General features: G+C 39.3%; 1 protein-coding gene across 1 annotated transcript; it reads right to left on the bottom strand.

Moving 5' to 3' along the window:
* Positions 1 to 1,747: 1,747 nt before the first annotated feature.
* On the bottom strand, positions 1,748 to 24,083 carry YWHAQ (tyrosine 3-monooxygenase/tryptophan 5-monooxygenase activation protein, theta). The gene is made up of 5 exons (XM_009332492.1): positions 23,695 to 24,083; positions 7,061 to 7,184; positions 4,368 to 4,531; positions 3,904 to 3,999; positions 1,748 to 2,822 (listed from the first exon to the last, which is right to left on the bottom strand). The coding sequence occupies exons 1-5, from the start codon at positions 23,986 to 23,988 to the stop codon at positions 2,763 to 2,765; spliced, it is 738 nt and encodes a 245-aa protein (XP_009330767.1). The 5' UTR covers positions 23,989 to 24,083; the 3' UTR covers positions 1,748 to 2,762.
* Between the last annotated feature and the right edge of the window lie 365 nt (positions 24,084 to 24,448).

The following is a 24,448-nucleotide window of genomic DNA, read 5'->3' as shown; positions in this document are numbered from 1 at the left end:
ATTTGAGATGTTCATCTGTCCAGCGTTTCCTAAGCTGTGGGGCACGTCCTCTTACGTGAGGTGGGGCAGCATCTAAGTAAGTGCAAATTATCTCCTGGAGCTGGAAACCATAATACCACATGAATGCACCCAATTACTCTGGGTGTTGCACTAATAATAGAATTTACCTGGCGGGGCAGGACTAGGCAAAGTCATTTAGGGAATTACAATCTATTCCTTTTTGTACCATCATCCTATTCCCATGCACCTTTTGCTCCCTCCCCCCTCCAAAGCAATACACATAAACAGCTAAATTCTGGAAGCAACAGTATGAGGAAAAAATGCTGCCACATTCGGTACTATTCAAATTCAAGAGCTGATGTTGCAGTTTCAAGACTTATTTTTTGCACAAAATGTAGATGCAATGAACAAGAGACAGCTAGAATCTGCCCAGCTTGACAGACATTAGAAAGAGCATTTAATAAATTAAGCTATAATCTAGATAGGAGGCCCAGATACTGTTCCTGTAAGGAGAACTGTCAACTCTCTCGACAAGTGGCGAAAGGAAGGGAAGGAAAACGGCATTAGTGGCCAATGTAGTGCAAGCTAAGACAGTACTCCAGAAGGCAGCAACGAAAGCAAATGTGTAAATGAGCAGATAGAGCTGACTGCTAACATGTCAGCACCGAAACATTTTTCCTGGAGAATGAGAGCACTTCGGAGTTAAACACCTTTATGAAACAAAGGATCAATAAGAAATGCATGGGGGAGGGAAAGAAATTATGAAACCAAAACACCGATTAAGAAGCATGAGTTTATGTAGAATCCTGCCACACAATACTTTGACAGCAATTCAAAGTGACTGCATGAAGAAAATGGAATTGATACAATTTTTTTTTTTAAAAAAGCAATGCATGTCAATTGAAGCGCATAATCTGAACAGTTTTATTGTAGGAACATTCATTGTGCACACTCAAAGAATGAACAAAAACATGGAAGGTGGAAGATGTACCATCAGAAGCCTGCAAGGACTAGCAACATGTCCTTTTTCACAATGTCATATCCTGTCTAGCCAGGACACTAATAGGAGTTAAATATTTTCAAAAACCCACCAACATGGGAAACTAAGAGGTAGAGGTTTAGGAAAAAAAACTCTTAAGTGATGGGGTGGGGGGGTGGGGGGCAGGGAGAGAAAGAAAAAAAAAGCAGAGCAAGGTATTACTACAAAAGGCCCCAAAAACTGGGGGTAACAGTAATACTAAAAGCAGTCTAAGAACAACAGAAAGCAGATTATGATGTGGCAGCACACAAACTAATGTTCTAGAGCAGGACAAATTCCTCTGCATTTCTAAGAGTGTAGCAGGAATACTGTAATAATAAGGATGACCATCAGTGAAAAAACACAGCAGGAGGACAGATCAGAGAATTTCAAGAGATTACAAAAAAAATGTATAATTTAGATGAGAAGATTTACAAGCCATGGAAGAATATCAAGAAATTGGCTATTTTTTCTTAGGTCATTATTAAGGTGAAGCCATTAGCTCAAGTAGATTTAGTTATTAAGAAGTCCACATGTCAGGTTAACCATGAAAAGTTATCCAGAATATTTTCATAAAATGCACATTGTTCAAATATGAAATGAGTTCATTTAAGAGCAGACTTTTTAAAAGTATGCACTAGATTTGAGAAAGACACTTCTAGCACAAGATACTTACATTTAAGTTTAGCCCTTAAGCGATTACATGGAATTGTTACAAGTCAACAGTAAGTGGTTTATAAAATGTAATTTTATTTAATGTTACTTGGCTGTTACAGAGGGCATAACATTTTCACAAGGCTTTTTTGGGACTACAATCAATGATTAGCAACACACAATAGTGGTCCAAACTCTCTAAATAACAATCACTGGACAAACTTGACACCTTCTCACATGTGCACAAACCTGCATGGAAAAGTACTAAATTTTATACTTGGACATGTGAACTTCAATTGGTTTTCCCATTCCAGTGTATTAAGAAATGACATGCACTTTAGTCTGCCAAAAAGCACTGCCTGTACTCCGGCAGTAACATGCTGCTTCTAATACATAGTAAAGTGAATACCAGAACTACAAAGGCAGGAGTGTAAGTGAACTTTTATTGGGAAGGGATATCAACTTAAACAGCAGCAACCGAAGATTAAGAGAAGCCCCTGTTTTCGAACACACAAGCTTCTGTATTACATGATACAGGAAGCAACTCAATTTGTCATTTTCCAAACTAGAAATGCTCAACTTGATCTGGCCCAAAACTTCCATATTCCTACTGAAAAGAATACACAGTAGCATGTGAAAGTCAATTACGGAAAGGAAACCCTGCAGAATAAGAAGGGAATGTGGAGAATTAAAAGCTATGTGGAACACGCTTTAGTTGCAATTAACTACATTTTCATATCTTACTGTAATACGAAACACAGTCAACTGGCAGGAACTGGTTCAGATTTGTTTTTAAATACCAGGTACACTTTAGTCCTCTACATAAGTGTTTGGAAGTTACTTATGTTTATATGAAATGAAGCTATTAATACTTTTCTACAGCAGTAACCGCACACCAGGAAGGCCAGGACAAACACAAATCAAGGAATGGAGTTTTCCCAAAGCTGCAGTGTGAAAAGACTATAAATTGATTTCCATACACATGGATGGGTTTTCTTTGCTATAGGAAATCCAAGTGGAGCTATAAGGAATGGAGACGTGTAAAAAGGTTTCTTGAGAAGGAAAGGGAGAATGACGCCCCACGTGCAGTTTAGTTTTCTGCACCTTCTGCAGCATCACATTCTTCTCCTGCACTGTCTGATGTCCATAACTAGAAGGAAAAGAAAAACAGTGTCAGCTTTCAGAAGCGCAGCTTTACTTCCAAAAAGGGACAACTATTGACTGTATAGAAATGATACCGGATTAGATTTAAGGATGTCTACAAAGTACCAGTGCGCTGCAGCTGTACAACCCTGGCTTCCAGTACTTGCTCAGAGAGAGGTAATTGGAAATAGTTCCCCGTGCACGGGGCACAACTAGCTCTGCACCTCAGGTAATAGAAGCAGAGCAGACAGTGTTCTAAACAGGTCCAGACTTTTGTGCTTAATAGTGAGCTACGTCATCGATCCTGCATCTTTCAAGCAGTCTGAATGGTAGCTTCATGAGTAACATCACTTTCAAAAGCAGCGGTCTGAATCCTGAAAGTGAAGGTTACAAATGGTAACCTAAGCATTTTGTAGTGCTAATAAAAGACATTTCTACTGAAGGAGTATTGCATAATAATAAATGTTGCTGTCATTTTAAATGCAGTGAATATCCAGAGAGGATATTCCCTAAAAAATTGCCTTAGTTACATATTTTAATAGAACCTAGTGGTTCCGTTAGGCACTTTTCTTAAATGGTTAATCATTATAATACGTACTCAAACATCAACTGATTTTATTCTTAATACATTGAAATTCTGGATCTTTTCTTTTAAATCAAAATCAGGAAAATGAATAAAGCAAGCTGCACTGGATGTATAACAGGAAAGAAGTTTTGTTTCTGAGGTAGTCATCAAAAAGGTTGAGTAAGAATCCCTGACAGATCGTGGACTCCTATTTTTTGACTCCTTGTCCTACCTTGTACGTTAAGTTAGCTGAATGCACCTTCTCCCCCTCCACTGAAAAGGTCAAACAATGAAGAATGTGAGCTATCCAAGCTGTTATTCTAGATTACACAACATGACGTTGCTGACATCGACTTACACTACATTCAAACTAAGTTATGAAAAGGTGTAGTAGGGAAAATAGCCTGAATTGGTGCTATGTTTTGCGCTAGAGCAAAATAAGGGGTTTGTTTCATCACAAATTCAGTCTAACTAAGCAAATACATGGTTACAGAACCAGATAGCACATAAAAAGGCAACTTACTGTTAGGTTGTCTCTAAGCAACTGCATGATGAGAGTACTGTCTTTGTATGAGTCTTCGTTCAGTGTATCAAGTTCTGCAATAGCCTCATCAAACGCCTAGAATAATTAAGCCATCTTTAGTCTTTCTGTTAACTGATCATTTAACAACCAGAAACTAAACCTATCAGTAAAGATAGCTTAAAAAAAAAAGCAACATTAGAAGGTAATGACCTGAATTGCTCTATTTGAAACAGAAGCATAATAAAGGCATAATAAAAGCTTGCCGTGTTGCTGAAAATTTAAGTCATATTGTAAATACAGCCTGCTTGTACCCCTTTAATCCCACTAACAATGAGCTTGGAAACCAGACACATTAAATAGGATCACTTCCTGCATAAACTCTAGGAAATAATCATTCATATTATTTTAAGCATAAACTTTCTTCTACTGTCCCTGCAGGCATACAGAAGAAAAAAGTAACTTACTGTCTTTGCCAGTGTGCAGGCAAGCTCAGGATTGTTGAGAATCTCATAATAAAATACAGAGAAGTTAAGAGCTAGACCCAAGCGAATTGGATGTGTTGGCTGCATCTCCTTCTTGCTGATATCAAATGCCTCCTGATAAGCTCCCTGTGAGTTTTCTATTGTTTCTGTTAAAAGAATGAGAAACATTAAGGTGGGGGGGGGGTGTTTTTGTTTTTTTTAAAAGATATGACTATTTAAACTACTCCATTAGTAGGAGACTGAACAGTCCTCCATTTAAGCCCGCTTAGCAAAACACTGCACTTACTTTAATCAAGGTAGCGATTTTAAACCCATTTTAACTACAGCTGCCACACTGACAAAACACAGGGAGCAAATTAAGCTACTACAGAGCAAAGGTATTCAAGAGACAGATAAACACACAGAAGTTAATAAATACAAACATCCAAGATGACTATATTACCTCAATGGTTATTGATACTTTAGGTAAAAAAAAAAAAAAAAAATTGTGCATTGGTTTTTCTAGAGAACTCCTGCTTTATTCCTTGCACAGGATGGACATGCTCGTGTGAGTCGGGTGTGCAGAGTAAAGGCGGCTACTAGTCTGTATGGCCCTACTTCTTCTTGAGGAAGTTTGGAAGGCATGTACTGCATAGTCCTGAAAAACTTAAAGTCTGCCTCCAAAAATTGGGTGTAGACAGGTCAAGATAAAAAAACACGAAGGTCGTGCCCAAAATAACTGGGAGAAATACCACAGAGAAATGACATTACCAGGCCAGAATGAGTACTTTAAGAGTGCTACATGTAGTCTATTCCAGATTCTCTTCTGATAAGACAACCAAAGGGCCAACAGCTGCTCTAAACGTGCCTGCAGGATGGAAGCAGACTGCAGGAAAAGAAGGGCCGTTGTCAGAGCTCAGAATACAGCTCTCTGAGGGAACTAATACCATAACTGCTCTAGAAAGTGCTGGAAAAAAAGTTTGGTAAGTAAAATCTGCTAAGTATTCAAAAAAGTCACAACACAGACTTGGCTTTTTCAGTATTCACACTGTCATGAGTGCTAATGGACTATTAATTTGTTGAGAACAGGTAAAAAAAGGCAAAAATCCTAGCAAATGCAGGAAATAAATTAGCCTATAAGTACATAAAATATATTTGAAGCTGAGAAAATAAACTGATGCATAGAGGTGGAACATCAGAAAAGCTTCAAGTAAAACTCCCAGAAGTTTGCAAGAAGTCAGGCACAAAATGTATGCATGGTGATACACATAAGCTGTAACTTCCCAGCACCAAGGTCTGCTAATAAGGTTGTCAAACGGTCCCTCTTCTACAGTAAGCACCCATATCAGCATGCATATCACTTTAAATGCACTCTTTTTAGCCAAGATAAGCTGGTATTTCTCTGCTCAGACAAGCCCACAGATTTGTAAATGTTGCTCAGGACAAAATATAAATCAGATTATCTTTGTGAAAGCCAAAGACAAGTTGTCTCGGCTACACTTGGACCTGCTGTTGTCATTCGAATCAGGCGAAGGGTTAAGAATTTCTGAATGCAACTCATTAATGCAAAGACTTTGACTCCATTTTGTACATTTTCATCTTTCAATTTAAATGCTTTTACAATACAAGGAGACTAACAAAGCCTTTATTTCAGTGACAATCAGCTCTGTCCTCCCACTTTGCAATTCAATCGGTTTAAACTAGCCAACACTGTCAGATGCCTACCATGCCCCACCCAAAGGGACAGTCACTTCAGCGCTCTGCCCGCCTCAACAGTCCATCTCCTTTCTGTGTCATGGCATCACTCCAGGACTAATTTTAGTTTGTTATGTAGAAATGTATCACTAGCTTATGCCATACCAAGAGTTTTTAACATCACAACAGTATCTGGGCACCTTGCAAGACAGTTCTAATACTTAATTCAATACATCCTCTGAATAGAGAGTTAAAATCCTCCCCAGAAGAGCTTCCTGAGGTACTTAGAACATGTACATAGGTGGTTATAACTTCTAGGAATGTTCTACATTCTCAGGATGCCCAGTATCAAGTGACAGTACCAGCTGTGAATTTTTCCAGGCCTCTTCTGCTGGATCCAGAAGGGCAAACTAAAATTACAGGGACAGTATTATCCCCGTGAACATCAACCATTTCAGAGCGCAGCTCACACTGCTTTGGATAGTGTACTGACCTAGTAATTTTGTTGCTTCTTTATAAACTTCGGTGACTACAATGAAGTCTGCTTCACACTGAAACGATTAAAACTTACAGATCAACAGGACTCCATCATGGAGTAAAAAATGTTGCAGAAATCTGTTTGGTGTCTTCCTCACCAACTTTATTTTTGTAAAGAAATACAAACAAACAACATTAAATATGTTAGCAGACCTTCACCTAACTTGTTTTCCAGAAGCTCTGAATAAGCATTGTCGAACAACCATCCAGAAATTTAGGGTAGATGACAGGAACACCAGCTAAAATTTCCTGGCATTCTATGCTTAAGGTCTATTCAGAATTTTACTCTCCGTCTGTATGAACACTGGAGATTCCCAACTGAAACGTAGTTGTTCCCACTCAGCTAACTCACGTGAATTCAGAGTAAGATACTGGCACGTGTACCTCATTTACTGTTTGCTCGCCCATGGCCCAAAACGGAAGTTTGTTAGCTATTAAAGACCAAAAGACCACAAGGTACTTACGTTTTCTGTCATCACCACAGGCAACTTCAGCAAGGTATCGGAAGTAGTCTCCCTTCATCTTCAGGTAGAATACCTTGCTCTCTGGATTAGTTGCATTAGCTATTAAATATTTGTCCAACAGCTCCTGAAACAACAACAACAAAATGACATTGACGTATTACATACACCGTTTCAACTAAGTTCAATCTATTTTTCTTCTCTCCAGAAAGTTTGGATGGACTCAAACGTTTGCTACAAGGGAAAAAGGAGTTTTAAGGGCATTTTAGATAGATGCACACTTATTTAAACAAGCTGTGTAAAGGCACAAAACTAGAGACTACATTAAGTTGATCAGTCAGCCATCTGATCAGACTGCAGAAAAAGTAACAAGAAAACGTTTACTGGCATATAGTTTCAGGACCAAGTTTAGTTTCACCATACCTACTTCTCACTTCAAAAACGTTGTTGCAAATGAGTAAGCTTTTACTGGAAAAATGAAACACTATGCAGAAAGTTTCAAAGCTATTTATAAAGAACTTATTTCCACTTCACAACTTATTTCCACTTCACAGGAAAAAAAAAAAAAAAAAAAAAAAAAAAAAAAAAAAAAAAAAAAAAAAAAAAAAAAAAAAAAAAAAAAAAAAAAAAAAAAAAAAGAAAAACAACTCTGCTATTTTTTGTATAAATTGTGTTCATTAGACTTGTGATAAGGAATCTCCAGCCCACCTACCAGAGAGCCAAGGATTCAAACCCATCTAGTTGGTAGCCAGCCTCACCAAACCATACCAGCTCTTTGCAAGGCTGTAAAGTAACACCCGCTCCAGCACAGCAGGGAGGCATCCTTCATGTCCGCCCTGCCTCTCCCGGGAACGGGAAGAGCTGTACAAGCGCTCTCCAGCACACCCTGAGCTGCTAACGTCGCTCCCCTCGCTCACAGGTCTCCTACCTGATAACCAGAGGGACAGGGAAAGGTTTACAAGCCTCCAGCAAGAGGAGGTAAGTCTCTCTCCAAGGCTGCAAGGCCTCTTAGCCCTTCCAAGATAGGGGTGAAGGCAAAGGGCAGAAGAGGTACAGGATTTTCCCCCAGCAAAGGGGGTACTTCAGAGAACTGACAAGGAGGAGAGCAGCTTCTGGCTGACCTCCTTGTCCCTCAGCCCCGGCAATTTTACCCAACTCATTACCACAACCGACCCATGTTCTCTGGAGTTAACAAAGATATAAGTTCCAATAGACTCAAGGAAACCCCACAATACTCAGAGCAACTTTACAATAAGAATTTAAGTGATAAAGATCTGCATTCAGTTACTTGGAAAATAAACAGGTCATAAAAGCAGCAGAAAGTTTCCACAAAGCTTGCAAACTGTGGCTAGTTAAGTAAGACTTTTGTTACAGGAACATGTATCCAGATTCATGAAGCAGCTAGAAGAAAATGTTTAAGGAACTCTAAGCTTTCAGGGCAAAAACCCTCAGCATTTTAATTAGCAACTGTAGCACTACAATCAAAACGAGCTAATTTTAGACACAAACCTACTCCCTATGCATACCACCATACCATTATTACTTCCTTTAATAATCAACGGTAGCAGAGCAATCCAGCTGAAAAGTGTTTACTCATTCCACATCCATTTGAGGTGTTGGCAATTATTTTAAATGAACACTTGTAGTAGGGTACTTCCAACTGGGTGAAAAAAACATTTTTGCGTCCACACTGTGCTTACCGTGGATGTGATATTGCATATAGCTCCACAGACAAGCTCCCTTCAGAGATCTTCCCACCAGGGCATTAAGGAACAGTAAAGAGTTACAAGCGCTCTTATTACCACCCTAGAGAAAACAGCAGGAGGGTAAGATGATACTGAGCCTGACATACCCTTCCACTTACCAAATCAGAAACAGACATTTTTAGGACTTTCTGTAAGGCTAGAAAACCACTGCCAAAGACTAGACACTGGCTAGTATGGCATCAGGATAAGTGGGGAATCTGTGTAACAGTTTAACACAGTGAAGCATGCAAGGGCTCGAGCAAGCATACACCTCACTGGTGTTATGGAAAAAGCAGCGAAACCTTAGGTATGTTTCAAAACAAGAGTTAAGACATAGTAGGCAGATGGGTAATACAACCCCATATTAATACTGTTATTTTGCATGAGTCATTCCCATATTAGAATGAGTTATTCCCACCCTACAGGTTTCTGCAGTGAGAAAAACTTCACATTTTGGCTTGATGTTTTCCTAACGCTTTTCTCCTATGCCAGGTATCAACACCAGCCATAAAAGCGCAACGCTACACAAACCAGTTTCAAAGTCTCAGAGATGACAATGCAGTAACCTCAAGTGTAACACAGAAGTTTGATTTTACAAGAAACTGCCCAGAACGATGAAAGTTGACACATAATACACCTACGTTTAGAAATGTTCCTTAAATCAGTCATGATCAAAGAGTAACTACCAGCCTCTAAAGGCCATCCTAAGGTTGGGACTGCATTAAGCAGCAGAGATGTGATTTATCCATGTACTCAGAATTAGATGTGAAAAACTATGCCATAGTCTAAGGAGCACTGACCAGACAACCAAGAAAGATATGTTGTATGGGATTTTAAACCAGGTATTTGACAAAATTATATCTTTGATTTTTCTTTTAAATGCTGAAATAAAACTTTTCAAGATGTTGCAACTACATCAACAAGGCATCAAACAGGCATTTTTCTTTTATGCCTTCCAAAACCTAAAGATTTATTGTAAACTTAACACACAAAAAATATTACCGATCTTATTATAAAATTCTGTTTTGGAGGTAGCTCTAGCACTAGAGTACTGTGCATAACTGATGCAGCTTGGTTATGACTTAACAATACTAACACCCCGGAATCTAGTGTACACTAAATAATGTTTACAGGAGAGCTTTAGCATGTCTAATTTAGGCTGACACTCAAATCTACATCCCCTAGAGCGTTAATGCCCACTTTTTTTTTTTCAGATGGGGTAGGCCACACACCTCTTCCAGGAGCACAAAAGGATTTTGCCATGGGCCCAGCCCTACCGCAAGTATGTAGCGCTGTGTGTCAGTGCATCCTGAAAGTGCTGCCTCCACTATGCAGGTTTGAAAACCAGTGGTTCTGTGCAGATTTCTGAGAAACTCAGAGAAAAAAGCGGATGCGGGGAGTGAACCGTAGTTTTTCAGACAGCAAAGAGTGGGTTACGTACACTGCTTTATTTCCTAGGCACTCCTCAGCTGGAGAAGCTGAGCTGCCCAGTCAGCAGCTCCCACTCCCAGTTCATCTCGAGGGCCTCCTAATCCTTACCGCAGCACATGGTAAGGGGGAGATCTGTGCCTCTATCAGCCAGGGTGGAACATCCTCATTCTGGACTTTACCTATCCTGTTTTAGTTTTTTAATAGCCTTAAATGGAACAAGATCTCATTTATGAATCATGCAGGATAGAACAGAATACAAACAGACTTTGAGTAAAGCTAATTATTTATCTATCCAGACATTGTCTTTCAAATCAATAACGTATTTGGTACACTTAGCGAGCCATTCATGTCGGGACATCATCATCATCATCATCTCTTGGAAGGCATCTTACCCTCCCTCTAACGGACAAAATGTTGGCAGGGCAGTGAGAGCAGACAGCACAGTAAGCTAAATGATTTACTTTACACTGTTGTGAGTCAGCAATAACCAGGAAAACTCAAGATTTCCTACATCTTTTCTTTATCTTTCCCCACTTGGGCTTTTCTACCTTTCCATCAGACAGCAATCAGCCAGGAGTCCTTATTTTAAACATCAGTTGATAGTAAGTAAAATTAATACAGGCAGCCTGAACAATGAAGCAGACCTCAGCCAACCTCAAAATCTATTATGATAAATTTTACCTAAAGAGAGACAGGCACTGCCACAGGTATGATTCTGTGATGAAGTCAGCCAATACAGTAGACTGCCATCCATGTTCACATACAGCAAACATGCCCATCACCTTTTTTTTTTGTCAGAGAAAGTTATGTATCAAAATACAGTTGCCATCATCATTAAGAACTGCAACCCTTCTTACCACCTTCTAAACCAAGACCTGAACAACCAGCAATTATATGCTCTGCAAAGTGAAACATGCCTCAGTCGCTGCCATAAAAAGCCGCATGATGTTCGAGCTGCTGGCCACCGGCCTGCCCTGTTGGTGGGTGACTCTCAGAACCACGAGCAGTACGAAGACGCAGGAATCAAAACTCTGTCCTCAAGCCAGATCCTTCGTGTCCTGCTGCGGTTGCATTAGAATAGGTTTGCACTTTGACAGTCTGTGGTTGGTATTCCCCCACAACGATACATTATTCTCAAGTGGTGCGCTGGTCCTCCTGTAGACAGGATTTCCCACCCCACTTCTCATTAGTGTTACTCATCCATCTCAATTTATTTCTACCTTGTCGTCCTAATAGCATCATATTCTCACACAGGATATTCTTTTCCCCTCTTACAGAAGGCAGGCTTATTTATTTATCTATTAAAGAGACACCAGGAACAAAGGGCTACCGGTCCCTGGAGCAGATCCGCAGCTGCCTGAAGGAGGCATGGGGAGCAAGCTAGGAGCCTGGCAGCAATCCACTTCTTCCCCTTTTAAATCTGAAATGTATTTTTTTTATTTTTCTCTCCATTGGCAGACTTATTCCTTTACATGCCAAGAGAAAGTTACATTTCAATTGCCTTTTTGGATCTTTCTCCAGCTCTACTTTTGTTCTTTCCCAACTGAATAACTGTCCTTTCTTAGTCCTCTTTTCCCCTCTGCTTAAGCAGGAACAAGGGTTGAACATGTGGTTGTAGTATCAGACCATTGCAATTAATGTGAGCCAGAAATATTAAGTTTAACTCATCGGCTCTCATCACTTCCCCATTATTTCAGCTGTATGAAAAGCAAGCAGTTGAAGGAATATGCCAGCCGTATCTTTACTTGAAGTGCCTGATAGAGACAAAGAAGCTCCCTGAAGACACAGCTCCTTCATAATTATTTGTTGTGTATGCATCTAGCCAGCATCTCCTTACATACACCATGCACACAACCCCTATAATTCATGTACCAGTCCCACTCCACATATGCTTTGTTACCTGTTTTCAGGACAACCCCTTCTTTTAAAAGCTGACATCAAAACAGAAAGTCACACCGACCTCCCCCCATCTAAGCCTATTTTAAAAGGCTAGTCTGATTGGGACATCAAGTTAACCACAGTGCATGCTAAATACTTTCTGTACAATTTAACTATGTGGTAGGTTCAAGTGGCAGAAAAATACCACCACTATCTGATCTGTGCTGTTCTCTCTTCCCACATATTCAGCTATAAAGAATACTGATAGCAAAGATGAATTAAAAAAAATAAAAGAAAATCTTGAATACCAAATTGACCTTTGAGCTGCCTTCAGCACTTGCGCCATTTAGAATTGTACTTCAATAAGAAAAGCAAATACGTAAGTCTCTGCATATATTCCAATACCATCAGCTAGTAGATATATTCTTCACACTTATCCGTTCAATACCAGAGGATGAACATGAACCGGGTCAGCTCCAGAGATTATCTACTGATCACAAGTAGTTTAAGGTCAATTTTCAAAGCAAGCTGAAGATATCATGTGCCTAGGTACCGCCAGGAGTTCTCAATGTGGTAAACTGAAGTAACTCAAAATATTTACAATGCTACCATCACTCAGACATCAACACCTACGACATGTTTGGGTCACATCACCAGCACCAAGTTATTTAATGTTATGCTATTAAAAGACTGATCTACATTGCCATTTGCATTTCTCACCAACTTAGTATATAGTATATCGTTACTTTTGCTCCACCAGAAGGAAAAAAAGTCAATGTAAAAGCAACCATCATAAGCAGCAATGCTCTCCAAAAGTTTGCTCCCATAAATATAAACTGGTTAAGTTGCTCCATGATCTTTAGCAAGAAGGAGTGTGCCATTGTTCCGAATTGCTGGCATAGAGTTTTGTGAATAAAGTCCATATAAAGTTTGATTTTCAAGTCAGACTGTTTCAGCAGTATTCTGGAGCCTAAGGCCCATATATCTTACTTCAGTTTGTTTAAAACACCTTATTCCAACACCATCTTCATCTTCTGGGCATATGATTTTAAATGCTATTCTTTAAAAGCAAACATTATAACAGTTCATGGGAAGTAATTTGTATTTGCAGGTTTTAGTAGTTTAAGACAAAATCCTCTGCTGGTCTTTAATTCATATGACACAAAAAACATCTAGAAAAAAGAAAATCCAATAGTGTTACTCTTTTGATACAAGAACAAACTAATCAATATCAATGTATATCATATAAAAAAATTTATATTCCTCCTTACCCCATGATGGAAAAAGTTCAATGATATAAAAAAAAAAAAGACCACCAGCTTGAACTTCAAATCAGCTGCTCAGAAGCTCTCTGCTGTCCAAGTGCTCGTCAGACCTGCCAGCAGAGGAGGTGCTACCATTCCACAGGGTACTGATTTTCACAGGTCTTACAGAGACTAGATTGAGTTTTATTACTGTTTCCTAGGTGTTCCTTCCCTTCCTGAGCCGACACTAAATTTCCTTACTTTGAGCTTTTAAGTGCTTTTGATTTTTTTTCTTTTTTTTAAGGAGTATTGAAGCTAGCCACCAGAACAGATATTACATGGGTGACAGCAAGTAACTCTGATTATTTAACATTGTACTTGCCTATAACAGCATACACTTATTGGCCAAACCCTACAGAACCAAATGGTCACATGCAAGTGAAGAAACTTGTTTCGAAATAAACCTATTTTGAATCATAGAATCATAGAATCATTAAGGTTGGAAGAGACCTCCAAGATCATCGAGTCCAACCGTCAACCCAACACCACCATGCCCGCTAAACCATGTCCCTAAGCGCCTCATCTACCCGTTTTTTAAATACTTCCAGGGATGGTGACTCAACCACTTCCCTGGGCAGCCTGTTCCAATGTTTGGTCACATGCAAGTGAAGAAACTTGTTTCGAAATAAACCTATTTTGAGACAAGGTTCCTTAAAAATAATGCACATGCACAGAATGCATGTCAATGCCACTTTTTTTAGCAAGTTAACTCACCACCCTGAACATGGATTCAATGTCACAGTCCCATTTAGAAGATGAGCACCTTGTATCTAACAGGCACACTATGAGAAGTGTGTGACACTACATAAATTCAGCCAGGACTGCAGCATGCAAAATACTTGGAAAAATTCTTCAGTCTCAAGTATTTCTGAAGCTCCATCCAGCTCCAATATGAGAAAAACCACCTACAAGCAGCATACAGGGAAAAGGTTTCCACCCTAACTGCAGTCAAAAAGCAAAGCTAACAAGTCAGTGAGGCAGCTCAGACCAATATACTCCCTTAATATAACTGTTAAACACTAATTTAAACACATTAAATGTTCCAAAGTCTTTGACAGCACAGACGGCTGGTGTAGGCTCAGACCTTTCAATAAGGCTTCTACTCACAAATGACTGCCTGTTTTAATCGTCTAGTAAATTGGTATTAAGACTTCTCGACTATTTCAAGTATAATCAGTCATTCCAAAGTCCACAGTATGACTCACTGCAACCTAGGTGTGTTTTAACATTCAGCAGTTGTTTTCTTGACAGGAAAGGGAGAGTTCCCTTCTCCAACAGTAAGATCACTTTACTTTCAGAAGTGTAATTCAGCAGAAGTAAGTTCTTCATCCTTCTGGATTCAAGCTCTGTGCATTAACTCCTTTTGGGAGAACATTAAATCGTTTTCATACAGACCTCTTAAGATCATTAGTATGTCAGTTGATATACAGAGGAAAATACGTGTACGCCTTTCCAGTAATGGCATGGCCTTAAGATGACCTGACAAAGCACTGTCAAAAGCAGAGACAAACGTACCTGGCATGGAAATGGAGGGGGTGACCTAATTTGTCTTCTCCATTTGGTTCTGAGTCTTTGCCTACATAGTTTTAAAAACTGGCAGTCAATATTTAGGATTGGCGCTGAATGAAGTATCTGGAATCCCACTTAACAGATACATTGGAAGCCTGAGCTGCAGCACGTCTGCCCACACTATTCCCACCTGGAGTTGAGATTAATTTCATCTAGAATTTACATTCACTGCTTACATTTCTCCTAAAACAAGAAGTTAGAAAGTTCTGTGGTCCCCAAAGAACTATTTAAGCCAGGAACTAGAAGTGTGTGGAAATGCAAGTTCTCCTTTCTATAGATTTTCATCAGACAAATCCAGTAAAAGTCAAAGAATTATTCAAGTTTTTATGGAAGAGCCTAAAGTTTTCCAGTTTCCCCCTGCCAAATGTAGAAACGAGTCTTCAAAAAAAAAAGTCATTCCCCTTTTCAATAATTATAAATTTTTGCTGAAGTAATGGCTATACCACACAGCCAAAAGCTTTTGGGAAAATTTTCTTGGTATCAGACAGATTTATCTCAAATTGATTCTAACATTCTTCAATGATTGCATTTTCCGTATTTCTAATTCCTCAAAATACTTCAAGTATTATTTTCCTCTTAGTAAACATGCATTACTGATACCAAATTCTTCCCTTCAGAATCCTGACTACCTAAAAGTTTCTTCCAGCATCCTCCATTTGTGATCTTCCATAATATGATAGAATCCAACAAAAAAGTTTAAATTTGCATTTTAAAATATTTCTATGCTCTGCAGCTACAGAAGCCCTGAAGGTATGATTAAATGATTGACTGAGATATACTAGAGTAACAATACTCAAAATGAACAACAGCATGCAGGAGTTACGTGGGTTTAAGGTATGTTGCCCTTGTGCAAATAACTGATTTTTAAAGCCAGCCTTTCATGATAATAAACTCTGGAGGCCCTAAAAGTTTTACTTGCTTCAGTTCTGCTCTCTGTTTGGGAGCCCTAGATCAGAGGCTTGTGATCACTGAAATCCAGAAAGATAATGAAACAGATGCACTTTCTTCCTATCGCTTAGTGTGGCTGGAAGAGCCTTTTGCATTATCCAACTTCACCTTGAAGGAAACCCAGCAATATATTATTTCACTAAGTGTATTAGGAGTGTGCCAGTAATTTGTTATTCCCCAAACGAGACGACCTACAACAATGAGGTTTAACCTTTTAAGTCACAAAAACTAGAAGCCAACATTTCAGATAACCTTGTTATAACAATTTCTCATAGCAAGTGAACCTTGACTTTCTTGCTAAGGCCCTGCTACCTACTTCCATTTAAAACAATTTCTGCTTACAAGAATTTTGCAAAATGTATTCAACTTCAGAACAGAACTTCCTGAAGAAGTTTATCCAGGAAATATGAGGCTGTCAGTCTGATAAAAGTGTATGAGTGTATTTAGAAAATTAATTATCAGAGCAAATGGAAAGTTTTCTGTTTCCAGAGCCTAATATGACTCCTCTATCCAAGTACTTCAGTGGATGGATCGTATAAATTAAAGGACAGAATAAAGATTGCTAGAGCAAGGAATAAACGTTTATCAATGTTAGAAACTGGTAAATGAAACCCTTGATTCCTTCAACAAATTAAGAGAAAGGCACAAGCAAAATCACAGCTAATTCAGGACTTTCTAGTTCATAGGTCTTTATATGTGATGTTTTGGTGGGTGCACAGAATCACAAGATGTGAAACTCGGCACTTAAATTATTATTTTTACTGCCTCCTATGTCTAATTGTCTAGTTCACATGAACTGTTACTCAGATGTACAGAGTGAATTAGCAAATTACAAGCTTACAAGTCAGCTGCATGCTCAGCTGGAGCATTCTGATGTTGGTTCCAGCATCCTGGGAAGCAGAAAGGATGAGGAGGAACCTGTAAACATCAGGCCAATGAACTCGGTAGAGCTATATGGAGTAAGTGCCACAAATGCAGTGTTCAAGAACAGTCTTACTTACCTTACCTAGTTAGTCTGTGATAAAATCAGCTTCGAGTTTATGGTCAAGTACAAAAAGCACTTAAACACAAACAGCAAGTAACATCTAGGGGCACTAGGCCCATCATTCTCAAAGACCAAGAGCATAAAACTAGAAAAAGGGTAAGATCTAAACAAATAAGAAAACATTGATTAATCAAGCACACACCTTCACCTACTAAACTTACACAGAAAGTATATCCATGCACTTTTACCAACTCTCCCCCCGCCATTTTCCTCACTACCTTCCCTCTGAAAATCAGCTATCCCCCATTACTGAAAACAGAATACCAAGCTTCTGCACCCATACAGAAATCAGTACAATTTACTGCTTTAATAACGTGCTACACAACCCCAGTTTGTGCCATCATAAAGAAAGCAACCACTAATAACCTTCAAGCTCAAGTGTTCTTTCCTCATCAAGTTCTCTCTGACATATAGCCTTCTGCATCTTACTTCAAAAAGGCATCTATGATATTAGTATCCAAAGTAGTAGAAATGCCTGCAATACAACTCTCTAGCAGGTAAGCATGACAGTGATTTACAAAATCTGTTACAGCATTAGCAGAAAAATAGAATTTGTGTCTTTGTTGTCCAGTTCTACCTAGTAGGCACATACTACTTTCTCAAGGCCACCAAACCAGTAAACGTCCTCCAGAAAATTTAATAATTCTAGATGTACAAGTGGACTGAGGTATAGTATAGACAAAGCTTTAACAGCCTTGACTACAACCAGGCTACTTAATCCATAGCTTAACCTCATTAAAAAATGGATTTGACACTGGAGATAGATGAGGCTTTGGCTGCCCCATTCTCAACAGCTGGTCATCTGCATCAGTATTAGGATTTCCTATTTTCAATTACTCCACATCCTGCTTCTCACAGGATGTTAACATTCAGGACAGGCCTTTCAGAGCTGTTAGGAGCTATGACTTTGCAGAAGTGCAATTCTCTGGTGGTCATTTCTTAAACTTTTAAAAACAGACAAGCCATTGATCTTCAGTTTTTTCTACTTTCAACATACATAAGTTAACCCTATTCTCAGCTTTAGCTCAAGATGGAGATATCCATGCAAATCAAATCAGTGATCTAAACTCACCCCAATAGCTTCTGAAAAAGGAAATAACACTGCACACACAAATAACATAATGCCACAAGTTTTCAGAACCTCTGACAGAATACCTTACTGCTGTTTATCTTGTATCCTTCACTAGCTTGCTTGTATGTTTTAGAAATTCAGCATCCAGTTGCAGGGGGAGGGGGCAGCAAGCAATGACTGCATGGGATGGAGGCCTCAGCTACCATCAGAATTCCTTGAACTATTTTTAGTTGGGCTTTAACAGTTTTCAGCCGCTTCAAGAACCTCAGTGCATTCTAGGCTTTGTTCCTGCAAGTGTCACTCCTTTCTTAGAAACGGATTCAGTTTTCCTTGCACAAAAGTGTAGTACTCCAGCAGCAGATTCTAACGAAGGGCAAAAACTGACGTAAGAGAAGGTACACCTATGAATAAGTCAAGTTCAGATCATGAATTTAAATTTAAGTTTCAAGCATATTAAACTAGAAAAGGTTCATGCATTAAGTTCCACAATTCTTATCACAAATGTGTTGATGTTTGCTAGAAGTTGTGCTAAGAACACAAAGGAGAATCAACTCTCTCCCCACATATTACCTTTCATCAAAAAGACAACTGTTTTTCCAAATTAAAACATTCATTTAACATTGACTCCACAATTCTGGATTTGCCAAGAAGTAACATTCCCAACTCATGGCTTTGAGTCATGAAGTAGCTAGTCCTTTTAGTCAGTTACTTAAAAAGGATGAATCAATAGCATTTGCTTTAATTCACAAAAGGTAAAAAAACTAATACTTGAAACACTGTCCCAACCACTATCAGAACAACTAATTCAAGTCCAGAAGTAGTATTAACTTAAACGATTAGTATGCCTGACCTTCAGAATAAAACTACATCCTACATAGTTCCCAGTGTCAAAAGACTGTAATATCCTTTTACTCAGATGCTAGTTTCACCTCTACAACATTATGTATTTCTGTATAAACTCTGGCTGTTCACTGAAAATAGGAAAGCAGAGAAAATGGATTCACAAGACATGAAACTCTAGTAAATTGTTCATATAGCAGCATCAAGTTGATACTGAATCTGCTAAATTTCTGCATGTATAATAAAAATCAAGATTTCACTCTTCTGTAGGCTAAAGGTAACAGTAGGGAAAAAACAAGGCTATGGTCAAAGCTTATTCATCATCTGACATCGGATATTTTAGCTGACAGGAGTAATCTATTTGCTGCTGCAAGAAAATACCAACTTCATTTTCAATGACGCTATGAACTTGTGCCGTTGAAAAAAAGCTGCTTTGAACATTACCTTCCAGTATGGGGATTTTTGTTTTGTTTATTTTTGAGTGATTAACTTTAGAAATAGATCTACAAAACTGATAAAAATCAGAAGTGAACATAGATTTTTACCCTTGTTTTTATTAGCATTTATTGTTTCTTAATTACGCAAAGCAGAAGTAGTAACAACATTGCAACCTTGGGGGGGGAGGAAGGAAGGAAGGAAGGGGGAGCTGGCAAGAGCAGCACACTAATACATGCTTTCAACAATTAACACTGCAATCTCACAGAAGATGAAACATTTACAAGCATCCCCTCAACCATAAGACAGTAAAAATTGAAATAAGATACACCTTACAGCTCAAGACTATTTCATTGCAGGCACTGCCGCAGGGTACAGAAAAGAATCAACAGCACAAGTAATGTTACTGTTGGTCCATTTTCAAAAGTTCACGATGCCCTTGCTCAATCCTAGAAAAACTGGCTGACATGGGCCTGACACAGTACAATGTAAAACTGTTTACAGAGGACATTGTAAAAACAGATGTTTGGAAACAACTGAAAAGCCTCATATATGTAACTTTTCTATACAAAAACTTAAAAGCTTATTAAAATAAACTTTTAATTCAGCTAGAGACACGAGGAGTAAGTAACCATCAAGATATAGTTGTTTCCAAGCCCTAATGATTTTAGCCATTGTATCTTCAAGTTTTAAACTGTAGGCAAGTAGTTATCAAATCTCATCTCTACTGCTCTGTGAAGAGCTCCAACAACATCAGGACCTAGAAACTGAACCATACACATAGCGCTACCAAATACACATGGAAAAACCCTCAAGTTGCAGGTGGAGAGTGAACTGCTTCCAGGCAAGGGCTGGTGTCCATCCTTCCTTTACACTAGTTCTCTCTAAAGAATGAAGGAGCTTGAATGCAACACGAGTTATCACTATGCAAAGGGACTGAGGCTCTCAGAAAACCCAGCAGTTTGATCTGCTCCCCCAGAGAAGTTACAATTCAAAAGTTACCTTTTTTGAAAATCTGATGTCACTAAACAGCAGCGTGTATATACAATATACAATAAAGCATTAGTCTTATATTGTACAACCCATCTTCTAGTTTCACACACTATTTCACTAATTACGTGAAAGTTGCTGCTGCACCCACCATTGTCTAGTATCCCTGTCTTGAATTACTCAGAGAATATAAAGAAACACGAACTTTGTGCTCAGAGAGTATACAAAACAACATAGTTCAACTTTACCTTGAAAAAAAAGTTAAGCTGCCAACCTGTTTCTTTATTCAAGGACAAGACAGTTTCAAGACAAGTTTTGACTATGATTCATAAGGGAAGATTCAACATTAATTCTCTACCTTACCGAAGAATTAGTCAATCAATTCAGGGACTTTAATAAAACCTCCTAGTGTACCTTTCAAATAAAACATTTGTGCAGGTTGTTTGACAAAGTCATACCATTTCTTCATTAAAGAGCCACTCTCACCTGAAAGACCAGTCACAAAATTAATAGTTAAAAAGGGTTCAGATCCCATCTACTCCTACTTGCAAGATAGGCAGTTAAAGAAATGTCTTCACTGCTTGGCATGAGATGTAATATCTTACTGTGACCACTGATGGTAGCTGTACGTTAATTAAATAATTAGTAAAAGTTGTATTTTTATTTATGTATATATATACACACATATCTCAATATAATTTTGGGTGTTTGTATTCCAGTGGTGATTAAATTTAAGTTCCTTATCAAACCATGCCCTATAACAATGCCTTACCTAATTGACTTAAGGCATTCTTTACAGGAAAAAAGTAATTGCAGATTCAGTGTTGCTGTCTTTTTAATAAAAAATTAGCAGTATTTTGTAATGCTAGCACAAGTATTTCTAAATGAAGGTTTCTACAACAGCAGATATACTTCATTTTGAAAAGCTGTGCCATACGAGGAATAAAAAAAAAAAGCCTTTTGAAAAAACTGTTAGTAGTATGACTAACAGCAGTCACACTCCACCCAACACATCCACCCTTGCTAAATCCAAATACTCCAGATGACAAGCAACCTTTCCATACTACTTGCCAGCAGTTGTTTCAGTTTAGCTGCCTTCCTAGAATTAAAAAAGCATCTCTGAGATTCAGCTTGAGAGATCTAAAAAAGCTACAAGCGGTTACTATAGTATTAGTAAAGAAGCAATTATCATTCAAAGAAGGAGGGGTCAAAACCGCTTCGTGGCTCAGCTTCAGGAAACCTGTCCTTTGTAGTGTCTGCACATCGTGAGCTCCAATCTCTCGGATGCTGACTCATGGATCATAGGAGTGGTAGATGGAGGAGGAAAGGGAGAGAAGCAGAACAGAACGTAACTGCACATGGCCCTCAAAGGAAGAGGAAAAATCGGAAGGCTTGCAGTAGATAGCTGACATCTCCTCCCACCAAAGGAAGGTACATCTTTGCCAACAGGGCAGAACAGGAAAAGCATGCACAGCTGTAGGTTTCGGTCTTCACTACTTCCTGCTGCCTTCCAGGAGAGAAGGGGAGAGTTGCCAATCAGGCCATCGCTGAGAACACAGAAAGACTAGAACGCAGAGAAAAATTCGGCTAGCACAGGAAGAACTTGCTTTCCCTGCATCAGAAGTCTGTGTCAGCACGACTACCAGACTACCTGCTGTCCACCATTTGATGCGACTGGAATAATTTCAGTATAGACACTGCGTGAAATGGCTCACTACCTTTATCATTCAGAGGCATTCGATCTCCCTATCGAAGCACGAGCTCCTTGTCAAGATGGCACAGCAACCAGTATGAGATTTTATGCATAACCTTCTCTTAGGAACTAGATCTGGTAGAAGGACAGAGGGAGATTAAGAAGTCTGAAGAGCAAGCACTGAGTAGAGGAGTTCCGAGAGGAGTGACAACAGCATGAATGCTGGCACCCCATCACACAGGTTCTAGTGAAACTCTTCTCACAGGAAAAAGGAATCAGTGCCCTACACAAGTCGCACCATTTTCACAAAGGTGAAAGTTTTACAACTTAACTACACCTGTAACTGTAGAAACAGCTTCTTTGGAAGACATGAACTCTTAAATGTGTTAAGGAATTAACTGATTCATTAAGCTAATAAATTTCCAAATGATTTTCAAGCAAAGGTAACTCATTTTGACTGATTTAGGAAAAAACAAAAAAAACCCTAGCTGACAACACGCATGGAAGCATATAAGTATTTTCAGCACAATCCAAAGAAGTACTCCCTTGTACATGAGCCAGAACACTTAATCAAGAAGCAAATTCAGTTACTTCCAAACCAGTCAGCTTTAAATTCCAGTCTCCTAAACCAATCTAGGATACATTTACCTCAAAAATTGTTTATTTCCTTATAGACTTATTTCTTCCTGTTCTCACGTTTGCGATACTAGACACAAAAAAACCTAAGAGGAGCAAATCACTGAAGATTATCTGTCACGCAATTACTATTGCATTGCACACGCAGCTTCCTGCAGCCACAAGTCCCTGGTCACGTAGAATAGGGTCCAGCAGCCTCCACACTGCTGACACGCGTCTCTTCAGCTCCCACTACAGTGCAGTACAGTTTCACTATCGATAGCATCTGGAATTCTGCTGCTTGTACAGAAATGTATTCCTGGGCTTTGATGCATGCTCAGGGTGTCACGCCAGCGTTCAAACCTTAGTTTTACATTATCCCAGAATTACTGCAAATTCATCTTAAAGATTCCCCTGAGAAGTCAGCCTGAATCTGACAAAGCCAATTTCTACATGTCTTTATTTCCTATCTTCAGTATAGATGTCTTACTTTATAAAATCGTATTTTATATTAAAAAAAAAAATCCTCAAAATGTCTCTTGAAGACCCCTAGGGAGTATTTTTCTTCACGAGAAGTAAACGAAATGCACACACAGTTACTTTAAATGCTTTTAACAGGCTACTAGCTGTGATCTGAAGAAATAAAGGGTTTTTCTCATTTTCTTTTCAGCTTATCTTATGAATAGATAAGCTTACTAACCACAGCACAAACAGGCACAAGGCTAAATTCTCTGCATCTCTGCAATTACCTAGTGCAATATTGCATATGGATAACTCCATCCAAAAATGTACTTCAAATACATTCAATTTTGAGTGTATCTCAAATACCTCCACACATATGGGGCCCATAGCAGAGTGCAGATGATCTTCCTCCTCACAGTAACCCACATAACGGTTGCATAAGTTACTGCACGGACTTCCCCTACCCCAGCATAATACTTCGCATGATATTCCCCAGCCAGGTTCCCAGCCTTATTCCCCAGTACAGCAGCACACATGAATACTGAATTTCTTTCTCTTAAGAAAAAAAAAACAAAAAAAAACCAGAAGAGAAAAGAAAATCCCCACTCACCAGCACAGTGGTGCAGATGGACCTGAGCTCAGACTCCACCTTCTCCCGATAGTCCTTGATAAGCTGCATCTTCTTGTCACTGGTGTCTGTCTTCTGCTCAATGCTAGAGATGACCCTCCAGGCAGAGCGCCGCCCCCCCACTACGTTCTTGTAGGCCACTGAGAGGAGGTTGCGCTCCTCGTTGGACAGCTCGGCACCTTGCTCAGTTACTGCCTTCATGCAGGTGGCCATATCATCATAGCGCTCAGCTTGCTCAGCCAGCTTGGCTTTCTGGATCAACTCGGTCTTATCCATGGTGGCTGGCAGTGGGGCAAGAGCAGAACAGTAGCAAAAGCAGGAGAAGCTGGGGATGTCACACTATCAACACGAGAACGCACCTCAAACCTGCCAGAAAGAAGACAGTAACCATGATGCTAGGATAAAACACTACAGAACACGATCTTACACCACCTCTAGTGACCCACCAAAAAACAAGGATCACAGTCAGCCTCGCCTCCCCTCCCCTTCCCCATCTCCAGGAGCTTCTTGTGGAGAGATGAACTGCAGCATCCTGCCCTTCCACGCAGGGCTAAGGGGAGAGGCGCTCGTCTCAAGGGTCCACCCCTAGGGAAACCACGACCTAGAAACCCAACTGGGGAAGGCACACTCAGCGCTAGCCAAGGGACAGCAGCCTGAAGACCAAGTACTGGAAATAGCTGTTTTTCCATCAGTGCGGACTTTTTGTCCTCACACTGCTTTCCTCCCTTGCCTTATG

The sequence above is a fragment of the Pygoscelis adeliae genome, unplaced genomic scaffold (assembly GCF_000699105.1).
Source record: "Pygoscelis adeliae isolate BGI_AS28 unplaced genomic scaffold, ASM69910v1 Scaffold168, whole genome shotgun sequence".
Classification (NCBI taxonomy): domain Eukaryota; kingdom Metazoa; phylum Chordata; class Aves; order Sphenisciformes; family Spheniscidae; genus Pygoscelis; species Pygoscelis adeliae.
This window is presented reverse-complemented; position numbering and strand designations above follow the sequence as displayed.

Coding starts and splice junctions, on each gene's coding strand:
- YWHAQ (XM_009332492.1), bottom strand. CDS start 23,988: ATGGATAAGACCGAGTTGATCCAGAAAGCCAAGCTGGCTGAGCAAGCT. Junction 4,532..7,060: donor CTGTGGTGATGACAGAAAAC/GTAAGTACCTTG, acceptor TTCTTTTAACAG/AAACAATAGAAAACTCACAG. Junction 2,823..3,903: donor TGCTTAGAGACAACCTAACA/GTAAGTTGCCTT, acceptor TTTTCCTTCTAG/TTATGGACATCAGACAGTGC.